Here is a 15,942-nt window from a genome sequence, read left to right as displayed (position 1 = left end):
AAGAGACAACCTGATTTGTGCATGTGCGAGTGAAGTGCTTTGAGACCAATCTGGTGATAACATGGAGAAGAAGGGCATGTCCCTGTCACTTATTTTTCCCCTTCGGTGCTGTTTGGGGTAAACTAAGAATGGGAAATACGAAAGGGTGGGGAGTGAATAGTTTTCGATCTTCCCAACAAAAGATTTGGAAGGAAAGATAGTCCGCTTGCTTTTTATTTGGGTATATTTTGGTTTAGGAGGAGTGGAGTCCCACACAAAAGAGGACTTCAAAGCCAAAGGAGGTGGTGTAGAAAGCTGTGCAAATTGAAAAAGGCCACACATTTTCATCTAGCGAGCGATTCCTATTGTTTTACATCATGCATTTTGCAGTCTGCACCAGGGAGTAAAGGACACGTGGCTGTTAAGGTGGCCCTGGACTGCAGAACCCATCTTTCTTAGCCATTGTAAGTCATGAGGATTGCAGTTCCATAGCATCTAGAGAGCCACATTTCTCTCCATCCCTGGTATATAAGTAGCATCAATCTTCAGTACAGCTAGCAATATACTGCTGCTGCTGCTGCTGCTGCTGCTGCTAATAATAATAATAATAATAATAATAATAATAATAATAATAATAATAATAATAATGGGGTTGTTGTATGTCTTTTGGGCTGTGTGGCCATGTTCCAGAAGTATTCTCTCCTGACGTTTCACCCACATCTGTGGCAGTCATCCTCAGAGGTTGATCCATACCCCACAACCTCTGAGGATGCCTGCCATAGTTGTGGGCGAAACGTCAGGAGAGAATACTTCTGGAACATGGCCACACAGCCCGAAAGACATACAACCACCCTGTGATCCCGGCCATGAAAGCCTTCGACAACACAATAATAATAATAATAATAATAATAATAATAATAATAATAGGGTTGTTGTATGTCTTTCGGGCTGTGTGGCCATGTTCCAGAAGTATTCTCTCCTGACGTTTCGCCCACATCTGTGGCAGACATCCTCAGAGGTTGATCCATACCCCACAACCTCTGAGGCTTATATAGTGCTTATATTGTGCTATACTAATAATATAATATATTGTATGTATATATAACTTGTAAGCCACCCTGAGTCTCCTTCGGGGTGAGAAGGGCGGGATATAAATGTCGCTAATAAATAAATAATAGTACAATATAATAATATATAATGCTTATATAGTGCTTATATTGTGCTATACTAATAATATAATATATTGTACTAGCTGTGCCCGGCCACGCATTGCTGTGGCGAAGTATGGTGGTATGGGAAATCAGATAATCTGTATTTTATAGGCAGTGTGGAAGAGGCCTAAGTGAGGCCTAACTCTGCCAGTCCCCTGGGCTGAGTGGGTTGCTAGGAGACCAAGTGGGCGGAGCTTAGCCTTCTAACTGGCAGCAATTGGATAAAAACAATTATTCCTCTCCCTCTAGTTAGGACTTTATTTTTCTTTTCTTTTTGTTGTATGAACGTAAAGGCATGGATGAGGGGTTGTGCTGCCAAGTTTAGTGTTTCTGGGATGTGTAGTTTTGTTGTTTTGTCCTAGACCGAAATTTCATTACCCTTTTATATATATAGATAATTAATATTATTATATTGTATTATTAGTATTATATCGTATTTCAATATAATATTATGAATATTATATGTATATACAATATGTTATAATTATTATATATTATTGTAAATTATATTGTATGTGTAAATATATATATATATATATATATATATATATATATATATATATATAAACACACACACATATATGATGACTCTTGAAGGAAGGGTTTGTTCATTTAAAACGCTCCCGTCCCTTTGAGACGCGGGATGGTTTTCTGCAGCACCTCTTTGGACTGGATTCCTCTTCTTTTGTGGCACCGGATTGGCCATCCCGGTTTTGATTCCTTGATATGTATCCATCCAAACGTTGGGCCTCCCGCAAACCCAATTGTGTGCCTTCTCCTCCATTCGCCGGCTTGAATGGTTCAGATTTCCAACGATTGATTGATTCATTTGAATGACGGCTTGCACTAACCAATCTGTAACTAACTGTGATTGTTTAATTGCAGAGGGAACATACCCACGCTCAACAGGTACGGTAATTCTCCGTTTTAGATCTGAGAAAAGAAAAATAGCTGTTAGTTCGATGTGTAGTTCTAACGTGTTGTTTATGTTGGGTTTTTTAACCATCGTTGCCGTTTAACCTTTCCATTGCCTTGTGCTCCCTTTGCGGTTTAACAGCTCCTGGTTTGTGCATGATTTTTTTTCTCCGTTCATTAAATGTGTTCTGCTTCCGTTTCCTCTTCCTTTCTTCCCAAAGGGCAGCATTTGCATGCTATGAAAAATAAAATAGAACTAACCTCACGTGCTTCTAGGCTTGGCTTTCTTGCTTTGGGAAGTCCTTCTAGGTCTTTGGAGCAAAAGAGGTATTTTCTCTGTTTTTTTCTGGTGGCCGTCTATCCTCCGATAAAAATTCGTAGCAGAACGGACATCTCACTCCAGGCTTGTTTTCACCGGAGATGCTCAAACGGGTCTTTCAAGCTTCCTGGGCCATCGCCTGTATTATGCATGCTTGAATGTCAAATTTTCCAGCTCAGGGAGTCCGAACGGATGGAACCGAGTCTCTTTCCTCCTCTTCCAGGACCTTGGAGTCTACCTTGGGAGGAATATTGTGTCCTTTGAGGGGAATGACGGAGCTGGGGAGGAGCTGCTTTGGTTTGAATCCCTCCCGGAGTGGGAAAAGCCCTTGTCTGCTCCTACCTGGGACACATTTTCAATCTCATTTTCCTCAATATAATAATAATAATAATCATCATCATCATCAAAGCACAGCAGACAAAGAATCAGTACAAGAAAACCGCACTACAAACTAGAGCTGACAGTGATACGAAATCCAGCATATCTATCTTGTTTGCTGTGTCATAATAAAATAATAATAATATAACATTATTATTATTATTTTATTATGACACAGCAAACAAGATAGATATGCTGGATTTCATATCACAAAATCACAAGTCGAACACTTCCCAAGTGTCTAGGACTGTGTGATGTATTTTCGGATGATGCACACAGATCCCAGCAGGGTGGCCTTTTGCAGCTGGCAGATCGTAATTTTGTCAATGTCTATTGTTTCCAAATGCCGGCTGAGATCTTTTGGCACGGCACCCAGTGTGCCCATCACCACCGGGACCACCTGCACTGGTTTCTGCCAGAGTCTTTGAAGTTCAATCTTGAGGTCCTGATAGCGGCTGAGTTTTTCCTGTTGTTTTTCGTCAATGCGACTGTCACCTGGGATGGCGACATCAATGATCCAAACCTTTTTCTTTTCCACAACTGTGATGTCTGGTGTGTTGTGTTCCAGAACTTTGTCAGTCTGGATTCGGAAGTCCCACAGTATCTTTGCGTGCTCATTCTCCAATACTTTTGCAGGTTTGTGATCCCACCAGTTCTTTCCTGCTGGGAGGTGATACTTGAGGCATAAGTTCCAATGAATCATTTGGGCCACATAGTTGTGCCTCTGTTTGTAGTCTGTCTGTGCAATTTTCTTACAGCAGCTGAGGACATGATCAATGGTTTTGTCGGTTTCCTTGCACAGTCTGCATTTTGGGTCATCAGCTGATTTTTCGATCTTGGCCTGAATGGCCTTTGTCCTGATGTCTTGCTCCTGGGCTGCAAGGCTCAGGCCTTCTGTCTCCTTCTTCAGGGTCCCATTCGTGAGCCAGAGCCAGGTCTTCTCCTTATCAGCTTTTCCTTCAATTTTGTCAAGGAACTTTCCACGCAATGTTTTGTTGTGCCAGCTGTCAGCTCTAGTTTGTAGTGTGGCTTTCTTGTACTGTTTTTTTGTCTGCTGTTATTATTATTATTATTATTATTATTATTATTATTATTATTATTATTATTATTTCTAGACCTCCCTCTCTCCCCAGAGGGACTCAAATCAAGAGGATACCTCTCCGCAGCATAAGGGGAAAAAAATTATGCTTTATAATACATTGTAATTTTGTCAGATGTGAATAAATGAAACCACAGGTATGCGTCCTGTGGATAGCGGGGGCCGTATTGTACGTACATGTCTCTACATCCCAGTGTCAACATGGCCAGAATCACTGGGTTGCTGTGAGTTTCCCAGGCTGTATGACCATGTTCCAGAAGCATTCTCTCCTGACATTTCGCCCACATCTATGGCAGGCGTTCTCAGAGGTTGTGAGGTCTGTTGGAAACTAGGCAAATGGGGTTTATATATCTGTGGAATAGTGTCCAGGGTGGGAGAAAGAGCTCTTGTCATAGAATCATAGAATAGTAGAGTTTGAAGAGATTTCATGGGCCATCCAGTCCAACCCACTGCCAAGAAGGGTTGGAGGCAAGTGTGAATGTTGCCATTGGCCACCCTGATTAGCAGTGAATAGCCTGACTTTGAAGAACAACACTCAGAAAATGGGAATTCCAGATAGGAAACCATCAGGGCCAGCTAACACCTCCCAACAAGGGATTCCCCCAGGCAGGAAGCAGTCAGGCTTTGAAGCTGTGACGCTATTCTTGTATTTTATATTGCTATTGTTTTTATTTTGTTAGCCGCCCTGAGTCCCCTTTGGGGAGAGAGGGCATAAAAAAATAAAGTTGTTGTTGTTATTATTATTATTCAGTTCTAGCCTTGCAGCTTCAAAGCCTGAATTTGCAGAACAACACTCAGAGAATGGGGAATTGTAGACAGGAAACAATCAGGGCCAGCTAGCACCTCCCTATAAAGGATAAGGATAATAATAATAATAATAATAATAATAATAATAATAATAATAATAATAATAATAATTTTTATTATTATTATTATTTTATTTTTGTACCCCGCCACCATCTCGCCAGAGGGACTCTTTTTTCCCACCCTGGACATTATTTCACAGATATATAAACCCCACTTTCCTAGTTTCCAACAGACCTCACAACCTCGGAGGATGCCTGCCATAGATGTGGGTGAAACATCAGGAGAGAATGCTTCTGGAACATGACCATACAGCCCGGAACATTCACAGCCAACATGTTCTTTGCATTTTGCAATCTTTTACTTCATCCTTGAGGCAGACACAACCTGCCATGTAGTTGTGTATGGGTTGACCTCATATATATATAAGATTTGGGACCGACTTTACGATTTTTGGTCGTAATGTTGGTCTTAAAGTTGAGGGTCATTCCACAGAGAAGGGAAATTTTCTCATAAAGCATTTTCATTGACCCATAGATCAGGCATAAAATTGGGGCTCAATTTTGTCACCCAAAATCTCCAAATGTACACATGAGTGTATCCAGAAGCCCTTCCTCTCTCTCCGTTCCCCTTGCGCACTGGACAGAGCAAATGTGTGTCAGTCTACACGTTGTGTAGACGTGAGTTAAATTATACCCGCCAGCCATTTGTCATAGAACAGGGCTGCTTCCGTGTTAACAAGAAGCCGGACGGCGGTTCCCTGGCAGCCGTTTTTGGCACTTGTTTGTGTCCTTGAGAGGCCGGGAACTGACAACGTGTCATTCCGCTTAAGAGGAACACCTCTGGCTTCTTGTTTTTCCCATTTGAAAAAATGCCGAGAGTCGTTCCAATTATGAGAAATAGGTTTCGACGTCCCTTTTGTAAGGCAGGGTCCATAAACGCTCCTGCTGTATTTCTTTCCGCTTCTAATGGAGCTGTTTTCGCATCTCATTGGGAGCACTAATCCGGTTTACTGCACTGGAAGTAACTGAACACCAGTGAAGTGCATTGAGGCTTTCACAACGTTCCCGTTGCTTGTCGCCATGCTCCTTTAAGGGAAGGATCATATTAGCTTCCCTTCTCCGTATCTGAACTCCACTTTGTGACCCAAAGGAACATCAGGTGCATACATTTACCCCAGACATATCTATATATACTGTATATATACCCTTCTGACTGGCAGCCGGGGGGGGGGGGGGGAGAACGGCTCTTCCTCATCCTCTGTAATATGGACTTTATTTTTCTAGGGTTTTTTTTATTGAAAGACATAGATTGGATGACTATGTCTTTTGTGGCCAAATTTGGTGTGCTTTGGTTCAGTGGTCTTGCTGTTTACTCCATGGGAAAAATGCACTTTACATATTTAAACAGTATAAGGATGAGGAAGAGCCATACTCCCTCTGTCTGCCAGTCAGAAGCGTAGGCCTTGCACCATTGTGGCTGAGGGGTTTGCTATGACATGAAGGTGCAGGGCCTACCCTTCTGACTGGCAGCCGGGGGAGAACTGCTCTTCCTCATCCTCTGTAATTTGGACTTTATTTTTCTAGGTTTTTTTTATTGAAAGACATAGATTGGATGACTATGTCTTTTGTGTCCAAATTTGGTGTGATTTGGTTCAGTGGTTTTGCTGTTTACTCCATGGGAAAAATGCACTTTACATTTTTATACAGTGTAAGGATGAGGAAGAGCCGTTCTCCCCCTGGCTGCCAGTCAGAAGGGTAGGCCTTGAGCTTTCGTGTCATAGCAACCCCCTCAGCCACAATGGTGACCAGGAAACAGGCAGGGCTCTCTTAGGCCTCTTCCACACTGCCTAGAAAATACAGATTATCTGATTTGAACTGGATTATATGGCAGTGTAGAATCAAGGCCCTTCCACACAGCAATATAACCCAGAATGCCAAGGCAGATAATCCACAGTGTCTGCTTTGAACTGGATTATCGTATATTAACTACCACCAATTCCTCAACACTTTTATTTCCCATCCTACCACACTTTGTCCCAGCAACGTGTGGCCGGGCACAGCTAATTTGTGTGTTCTGCTGAGGAAGTCCGTGTTTTGGAAGCTGTCATCGGTCTGCTTGGGTTAAGGGCATCCATTGTGCGTGGTGGAGAATAGCTCCCTCTTTTTGCCTTCCTTTCTCTACTTTGGATTAATAATCTTCAAGGCCCTTTTTGTGTCTCTCCTGACGTCTGCTCTCCTTTGCCACTGCTCTTTAGGATGTCCTTCTCCTCCAACCTCAACCATTACGGGATGGTCCACGTGGCCAGCGTCAGCGACGTCCTTTTGGACAACTCCTTCACCCCACCCTGCCAGCGCATGGGCGGCATGGTGTCTTTCCGGACCTTCGAAGACTTCGTGCGGTAAGACAAAGAGCTGCCTCGCTCTCTTTGGGTGGAGAAAAGCTCCATTGAGATTGTTAAATTGTTGCAGGTGTTGGTTTTATTTGTTTATCGTGTCAGAAACAAATTGAGAATACAGTTATAATGTATTTAGTAAAACGTGGCATTTTACTAAATGTCCTTTACTAAATGCCACTTGGAGAGCCTCTGGTGTCGCTATGAGAAGGTCCGCCATTGGGCATGTGGCATGGCTCAAGTTGCATTGTAGTCAGTGGTCTGTGGTTTGCTCTTCTCCACACTCGCATGTCGTGGACTCCACTTTATAGCCCCATTTCTTAAGGTTGGCTCTGCATCTTATGATGCCAGAGCGCAGTCTGTTCAGTGTCTTCCAAGTCTGTGTGCCCAGGAGGGAGTTTCTCATCTGGTATCAACCACTGATTGAGGTTCCGGGTTTTAGCCTGCCACTTTTGGACTCTTGCTTGCTGAGGTGTTCCTGTGAATATCTCTGGAGATCTTAGGAAGCTCTTTCTTGATTTAAGGCATTGGCTTGCTGGTTGATATCTGAGCAGAGGATGGGCCGGAGATGTCAATGCCTTAGTCTTTTCATTATTGGCTGCTACTTCCCCATGGATATCAGGTGGTGCAATACTGGCTAAACAGTGTAATTTCTGCAGTGGTATAAAAGATAAAGGTAAAGGTTTCCCCTGACGTTAAGTCCAGTCATGTCTGACTCTGGGGGTTGGTGCTCATCTCCATTTCTAAGCTGAAGAACCGGCATTGTCCATAGACACCTCCAAGGTTATATGGCTGGCATGACTGCATGGAGCGCCATTACCTTCCCGCCAGAGCGGTACCTATTGATCTACTCACATTTTCATGTTTGGAGAGATTCTGTTCAACCATTTCAAAGCTCTCTGCTTGAGCGGTGATGGTATGATTGTCATCATAGATGAAACTCTCTGTCCCTTCCGGCAGTGGCTGGTCATTTGTATAAATGTTAAATATTGATGGAGCGAGCATGCTCCCCTGAGGTAGGCCGTTCTTCTGCTTCTCTGACCCTGGAACCCGACAAAAAAGCTCCTGTTTTGTAGCAGATTTCCTGTGAAGCATATTGTTCTTATGGTTCTCTAGATGTTGTTATTCTCATCAAAAAGCTCCTGTTTTGTAGCAGATTTCCTTGGATGCGTGTTCTTCTTATGGTTCTCTAGATGTTGTTATTCTCAACAAAAAACTCCTGTTTTGTGGCAGATTTCCTGTGAAGTGTGTTCTTCTTATGGTTCTCTAGATGTTGTTATTCTCAACAAAAAGCTCCTGTTTTGTAACAGATTTCCTGTGAAGCATGTTCTTTTTATGGTTCTCTAGATGTTGTTATTCTCAACAAAAAGCTCCTGTTTTGTAGCAGATTTCCTGTGAAGCATGTTCTTTTTATGGTTCTCTAGATGTTGTTATTCTCAACAAAAAAGCTCCTGTTTTGTAGCAGATTTCCTGTGAAGCATGTTCTTCTTATGGATCTCTAGATGTCGTTGTTCTCAACAAAAAGCTCCTGTTTTGTAGCAGATTTCCTGTGAAGCATGTTCTTCTTATGGTTCTCTAGATGTTGTTATTCTCAACAAAAAGCTCCTGTTTTGTAACAGATTTCCTGTGAAGCATGTTCTTTTTATGGTTCTCTAGATGTTGTTATTCTCAACAAAAAAGCTCCTGTTTTGTAGCAGATTTCCTGTGAAGCATGTTCTTCTTATGGATCTCTAGATGTTGTTGTTCTCAACAAAAAGCTCCTGTTTTGTAGCAGATTTCCTGTGAAGCATGTTCTTCTTATGGATCTCTAGATGTCGTTGTTCTCAACAAAAAGCTCCTGTTTTGTAGCAGATTTCCTGTGAAGCATGTTCTTCTTATGGATCTCTAGATGTCGTTGTTCTCAACAAAAAGCTCCTGTTTTGTAGCAGATTTCCTGTGAAGCATGTTCTTCTTATGGTTCTCTAGATGTTGTTATTCTCAACAAAAAGCTCCTGTTTTGTAACAGATTTCCTGTGAAGCATGTTCTTTTTATGGTTCTCTAGATGTTGTTATTCTCAACAAAAAAGCTCCTGTTTTGTAGCAGATTTCCTGTGAAGCATGTTCTTCTTATGGATCTCTAGATGTTGTTGTTCTCAACAAAAAGCTCCTGTTTTGTAGCAGATTTCCTGTGAAGCATGTTCTTCTTATGGTTCTCTAGATGTTGTTATTCTCAACAAAAAAGCTCCTGTTTTGTAGCAGATTTCCTTGGATGCGTGTACTTCTTATGGTTCTCTAGATGTTGTTATTCTCAACAAAAAAGCTCCTGTTTTGTAGCAGATTTCCTGTGAAGCATGTTCTTCTTATGGTTCTCTAGATGTTGTTATTCTCAACAAAAAAAGCTCCTGTTTTGTAGCAGATTTCCTTGGATGCGTGTACTTCTTATGGTTCTCTAGATGTTGTTATTCTCAACAAAAAAGCTCCTGTTTTGTAGCAGATTTCCTGTGAAGCGTGTTCTTCTTATGGTTTTCTAGATGTTATTATTCTCAACAAAAAAGCTCCTGTTTTGTAGCAGATTTCCTGTGAAGCGTGTTCTTCTTATGGTTCTCTAGATGTTGTTATTCTCAACAAAAAAGCTCCGGTTTTGTAGCAGATTTCCTGTGAAGTGCGTTTTTCTTATGGTTCTCTAGATGTTGTTATTCTCAACAAAAAGCTCCTGTTTTGTAGCAGATTTACAAAGGCATAGAGTTTCTTCTTCCAAAAAGGCATAGAGTCAAGAAACAATAGTTTGGTGCAGTTTTCTAGGGCATTCTTGCTTGTCTTTTGTCACCATCTAAATATATGAATGATTGGGAGCTTGCTGGAGCCCACTTTCCGTGTGAGGTGCATCATCTGCTGCCTTTTCTGGTTCTTCTGTTTCAGACTCTTTGACGAAGTCATGGGATGCTTTTGCGACTCTCCTCCTCAAAGCCCCACCTTCCCGGAAGCAGGCCACCCATCCCTCTACGACGAAGACAAGGTAGGGCGTTACCTGCTCAAAGTGCCATCTGTCTGTCCTTTTGTAAGGAAGGTGGATACATAGTTGGTCCATTTTCAATCCGCAGAGCGCTCGGGAGGAGCCCATTCACATCTTGAACGTTGCCATCAAGACGGATTGCGATATCGACGACGAAGGGCTGGCTGCCATGTTTAGAGACTTCACACAGAGCAGAGTGAGTGTCTTCCAGGTGTTTATTTCTCTGTAGCTGGCCTACAACTCCCAGAAGCCCTAGCCAGCTTATCCAACGTCCAGGAATTCTGGGAGCTGAAGTCCAAAACCCTTAGAAGGTCACAAGTTTGACACCACTGGATTCGTGTGACGGGCTTGTGCCTTTCTCCTGTTTCTTTTCTTCTTTTGCATCCTCACAGTGACATCAGAAACAAATGATCCCAGTTTGCTTCCAAACTTGGAACTGCAGTTACTTTAAAACAAATCAGAATTATTGTATATACTCAGTAATATTTTTTCTTGCTAAGAAAAAAAAATAGCAAAATTGTCTCCCGTAATCTTCATTTTATATTACTGAATAATAAGAAAATATTATCCAAGAAGATGGAATGGAAGTCTTTTTTTTTTAGTGTGTGTTGGTATATTTTTGTAGAATGTAGACTTTTTATCTTTCTCTCTTTTTCCTACTTTTCTATACCTTGGTTGTTCTCACTCTTTTGGTGTAATATAAAAAATTTAATAAATTTCTTTTAAAAAAAAAGAATTACTGTATATACTCAAGTATAAGGCTAGTTTTTCAGCCCTTTTTTTAAGACTAAAAAAGCCCCCCTCAGCTTATACTCGGGTGGTTGGCTTATATTTGGGTCAGCTTATACTCGTGAATATATGGTATATTTATTATTTTTCTCTATTATTATTGGTATTATTACATTTATTATTTTTCTCTATTATTGTTGCTATTATTATATTAATTTTACTCTATTATTATTATTATTATTATTATTATTATTATTATTAATACATTTATTATTTCACTCTAATCTTATTATTATTACATTTATTATTTTACTCTATTTATTATTACATGTATTATTTTCCTGTATTTATTATTATTATTACATGTATGATTTTACTCTATTATTATTAAAAGGATACATAAGCACATTGACATTGAAGTACAGTAGAGTCTCACTTATCCAACATAAACGGGCTGGCAGAATGTTGGATAAGCGAATATGTTATGTAGTAATTACTGTATTTACGAATTTAGCACCAAAATATCATGATGTATGGAAAACATTGACTACAAAAATGCATTGGATAATCCAGAACGTTGGATAAGCGAGTCTTGGATAAGTGAGACTCTACTGTAATTACAACATAACATTAATGAGCATTGAACTGCTTTTTCTGTCAAATTTGTTGTAAAACATGATGTTCTGGTGCTTAATTTGTAAAATCATAACCTAATTTGATGTTTAATAGGCTTTTCGTTAATCCCTCCTTATTATCCAAGATATTCGCTTATCCAAGCTTCTGCTGGCCCGTTTATGTTGGATAAGTGAGACTCTACTGTATTATTAAAAGGATTCATAAGCACATTTACATTGACTGTATTATTTTACTCTATTATTATGAAAAGGATACATAAGCACATTGACATTGAAGAAGATGAGAATAATGTTTTGATCAGAGTTGGACAGTCTTATCTTAAATTTGAGCTTGATGTAAATATTCAAAAACATTTAACCTACCGATGCCTCAATTAATGTAATTTTATTGGTATCTATTTTTATTTCTGAAATTTACCACTCTCGGCTTATACTTGAGTCAATGTTTTCCCAGTTTTTTTGTGGTAAAATTAAGTGTCTCGGCTTATATGCGGGTCGGCTTATACTCGAGTATATACGGTAAATGGCGGTTTCTGATCGTGGCTTATTTGGTTGAAGAAAAACGCCCCCAGTTTTGATTTAGTGATAATGTTTTGATTAGTTGGACATGGAAGTCTGGGCTTGCCTTTTCTCGCACTTGGACGAATGAGGAAGGGAAGAAAACCAGGTGTTTCTCAAACTCGCATTTTCTTTTTGGTTCTAACGAACCCGTTCTTTGCATTTCTGCGATGTCCCTGCTGCATTTATTTATGCACATATTGCTCCTTCCTCTCCTTCCCGCCTCCCTGAGTTTGTGTACATACATACGCACACCTTGTGGGGAGATTTAAGCTATCAAATCGCTTGCTCCAAATTGTCCAAATAATTTCCCACTCGCAGCATGTTATGAAGATGCTTCCACCCCCCTGCTCCCTCTCCCCCAGATAGAAATTAGGATTGTATCCTTGCAAATGACTTGCGGAGGAGATCGACGTTGCAAATGGAGTTTCTCCAGGTGCTGGTACCTAATAGTGCCGTAATAGCAATAGAGTCGCCGGGAGGTCCGCATTATTACAATGTAATCAGAATCCCGTTGCTATATACTTATGGTCTGACACTTGTGGAATTTTAAAAGCAATCGCGGTTTGGAAGAGTGTTATTAAAGTTATTTTCTTCTTCCTTTCCCCCCCCCTCCCTCCTCGTTTTGAAAGGAGCTTTAACCGTAGAGAATCGCTGCATTCTGTGTGTTCCCGATGTTGCGGCATTTCATTTTCATCCATTTCTCATTTAGAAAGAGGTCCTTCTAATGGGACCAAAGGTTTTGTTGGCTAAAGGAGAGGATGATGGAAGTAATGTTTGGATTATGATGACAAAATCATTTGCAGCTACACAAACCTACCTCCCCTCTGCCTGTTTTGTGCAACTGTTTTGCATCTCACATACACAGTTTCCTTTTTAATATTATACTTTATGTGTGGAGCCCCAAATAAGCAGAGAAATTTAGATAACTCTGACTTTAAAAGTCTATTTTTGGTGCTATTCCTGTTACCTTTAGCAAGAACACTGAGGTACACAACCTCCAGCCAAGTGCAAAATAATGGCCCAAATGTCCTGTATAAACTCGGAGTATAAGCCTAGTTTTTCAGCCCTTTTTTTAAGACTGAAAAAGCCCCCCTTGGCTTATACTCGGGTGAGGGTCCTGGTTGGCTTATATTTGGGTCAGCTTATACTCGAGAAGATATGTATGGGTCAGCTTATACTCGAGAAGATATGTACATTTATTATTTTTCTCTATTATTATTGGTATGATTACATTTATTATTTTTCTCTATTATTGTTGCTACTATTACATTTATTTTACTCTATTTTTATTATTAGTAGGAGTACATATATTATTTCACTCTGATATTATTATTATTATTATTGCATTTATTATTTTACTCTATTTATTATTACATGTATTATTTTACTATATTTATTATTATTATTTTATTGTATGTCACAGCAAACAAGATAGATATGCTGGATTTCGTTTCACAAAATCACAAGTCAAACACTTCCCAAGTGTCTAGGACTGTGTGATGTATTTTCGGATGATGCGTGCAGATCCCAGTAGGGTGGCCTTTTGCAGTTGGCAGATCGTAATTTTGTCAATATCTATAGTTTCCAAATGCCGGCTGAGATCTTTTGGCACGGCACCCAGTGTGCCCATCACCACCGGGACCACCTGCACTGGTTTCTGCCAGAGTCTGATAGCGGCTGAGTTTTTCCTGTTGTTTTTTGTCAATGCGACTGTCACCTGGGATGGCAACATCAATGATCCAAACCTTTTTCTTCTCCACAACTGTGATGTCTGGTGTGTTGTGTTCCAGAAGTTTGTCAGTCTGGATTCGGAAGTCCCACAGTATCTTTGCGTGCTCATTTTCCAATACTTTTGCAGGTTTGTGATCCCACCAGTTCTTTACTGCAGGGAGGTGGTACTTGAGGCATAAGCTTCAATGAATCATTTGGGCCACATAGTTGTGCCTCTGTTTGTAGTCTGTCTGTGCGATTTTCTTACAGCAGCTGAGGATATGATCCATGCTTTCATCAGCTTCCTTGCAGAGTCTTCATTTTGGGTCATCAGCTGATTTTTCGATCTTGGCCGGAATTGCCTTTGTTCTGATGGCTTGCTCCTGGGCTGCAAGGATCAGGCCTTCTGTTTATTATTATTATTATTATCATCATCATCTGGATTTCAGGAAGGATATGTAATTGGTTGAGCGTACGAACCCAAAGGGTGCTCACCAATGCTTCCGCTTCATCCTGGAAATGATGAGTGGAGTGATAGAAGCAGGGTTCCGTCCTGGGGCCGGTTCTGTTCAGCATCTTTATTAATGACTTAGAAGAATGGTTAGAAGACACGATCATCAAGTTTGCAGACGGGACCAAATTGAGAGGGAGAGCCAATACTCCAGAAGACAGGAGCAGAATTCAAAACGATCTTAACCGATTGGAGAGATGATTAGCAAAACTAACAACGTGAAGTTAAATAGGGAGTAATGCAGGATCCTCCGCTTAGGCAGAAAAAAGGAAATCTGAAGATACCGAATGGGGGACAATGCTTGCCATGATAGCAGGACCTGTGAAAAAGATCTTGGAGTCCTTGTGGGGAGGAAGGTGAACATGAGCCAATAGTGTGATGCGGCAGCTAAAAAAGCCAATGGGATTTTGGCCTGCGTAAATAGGAGTCTAGTGCCTAGATTCAGGGAAGTCATGCTCCCCCTCTATTCGGCCTTGGTCAGACCACACCTGGAATCACACCGTGTCAACTTCTGGGCACCACAATTGAAGGGAGATGTTGACAAACTGCAATGTGTCCAGAGGAGGATGATGGAAATGACCAAGAGTCTTGAGAACAAGCCCTATGAGGAGCGGCTTAAAGAGCTGGCCATGTTTAGCCCGCAGAAGAGAAGGCTGAGAGGAGACTTGTTGACACTTTCATCTTTTCTTTCCCCCTCTTTCTTCCAGAAATCTATCCTGATTGATCACGGCATTCGGCGGCTGACTTTCCTCGTGGCACAAAAGGTACTTTGACTTTTCTATCTATTTATGTCTGTTATTCTTTACTACATTGCCTGGTGCTGAGGACTTTCCACGTCCTTCAAGGGGATGGGACGGGGGAGAGTCACGTTCCCAAGGGCTTTTTTCATTTTAGTTGTGCATCTCCCACTGCGCGATGGCTTTTCCAATACATTCTCATCATAAGATCATTAATTGAGAATTGAAGATGGGGCCCGTATTGAGCCACATGTGATTTTTTTGCCTTAATTTGTGTTTAATTTGACTCACTAATTGCTAGCTTTCTTCTGCTTCCCTCCCTTTGCTTCCTCCTTTGTGCTGCCCGACTTTGTCTATCCCTCTTCTCCCTCCCACCCATTATTTCCCCCTCCCCATGACTTACCGTATAAGGATTTCAGGAAACAAGTCAACTGTGAGGTGGACCAAAGATTTCATGTGAGTAGAAAGAAGTCTCCGGGGAGATGGTGGGGTGCAAATGTAAATGTAGGGAGATTGGAAAGATTCTGTTGTTTTAATGGTTGATTTTATTTGATTGTTGTGTTGATGCCGTTCTTTAGTTATTTATCCTGGTTTTAACTTGTCACATTTTGTTTCTGTTTTGGGCTTGGCCCCATGTTAGCCGCCCCGAGTCCCTTCGGGGAGATGGTGGCGGGATAGAAAATTATTATTATTATTATTATTATTATTATTATTATTATTATTATTATTGTTATTATTAGAAACACAACAAGATGAGTCCAAGGAAGACAATCTGCTGGCTGTTGTATTGGATCATACGTCAGACACTTCCCAAGTGTCTAGGACTGTGTGATGTATCGGCAAATAATAATAATAATAATAATAGTTATTATTATTATTATTAGAAACACAACAAGATGAGTCCAGGGCAGACACTCTGCTGACTGTTAAATTGGATCACACATCGGACACTTCCCAAGTTTCTAGG

The 15,942-nt window shown here is 40.8% G+C and overlaps 1 protein-coding gene across 7 annotated transcripts in view; it reads left to right on the top strand.

The window, feature by feature from the left end:
- Positions 1-15,942, top strand: part of acaca (acetyl-CoA carboxylase alpha) — a 178,059-nt gene that overhangs the window by 78,587 nt on the left and 83,530 nt on the right. For 4 of the 7 annotated variants that reach the window (XM_062959350.1, XM_062959349.1, XM_062959345.1 and 1 more), the window contains 6 exons: positions 2,076-2,099; positions 6,963-7,106; positions 9,999-10,095; positions 10,181-10,288; positions 14,946-15,002; positions 15,387-15,431. In XM_062959350.1, coding sequence (XP_062815420.1) covers positions 2,076-2,099; positions 6,963-7,106; positions 9,999-10,095; positions 10,181-10,288; positions 14,946-15,002; positions 15,387-15,431 — 475 coding nt within the window. The remainder of the gene's footprint in view (positions 1-2,075; positions 2,100-6,962; positions 7,107-9,998; positions 10,096-10,180; positions 10,289-14,945; positions 15,003-15,386; positions 15,432-15,942) is intronic. The other 3 variants (XM_062959346.1, XM_062959347.1, XM_062959348.1) reach the window with 3 other exon arrangements.

The sequence above is a fragment of the Anolis carolinensis genome, unplaced genomic scaffold, assembly GCF_035594765.1.
Source record: "Anolis carolinensis isolate JA03-04 unplaced genomic scaffold, rAnoCar3.1.pri scaffold_7, whole genome shotgun sequence".
Taxonomy (NCBI): Eukaryota; Metazoa; Chordata; class Lepidosauria; order Squamata; family Dactyloidae; genus Anolis; species Anolis carolinensis.
This window is presented reverse-complemented; position numbering and strand designations above follow the sequence as displayed.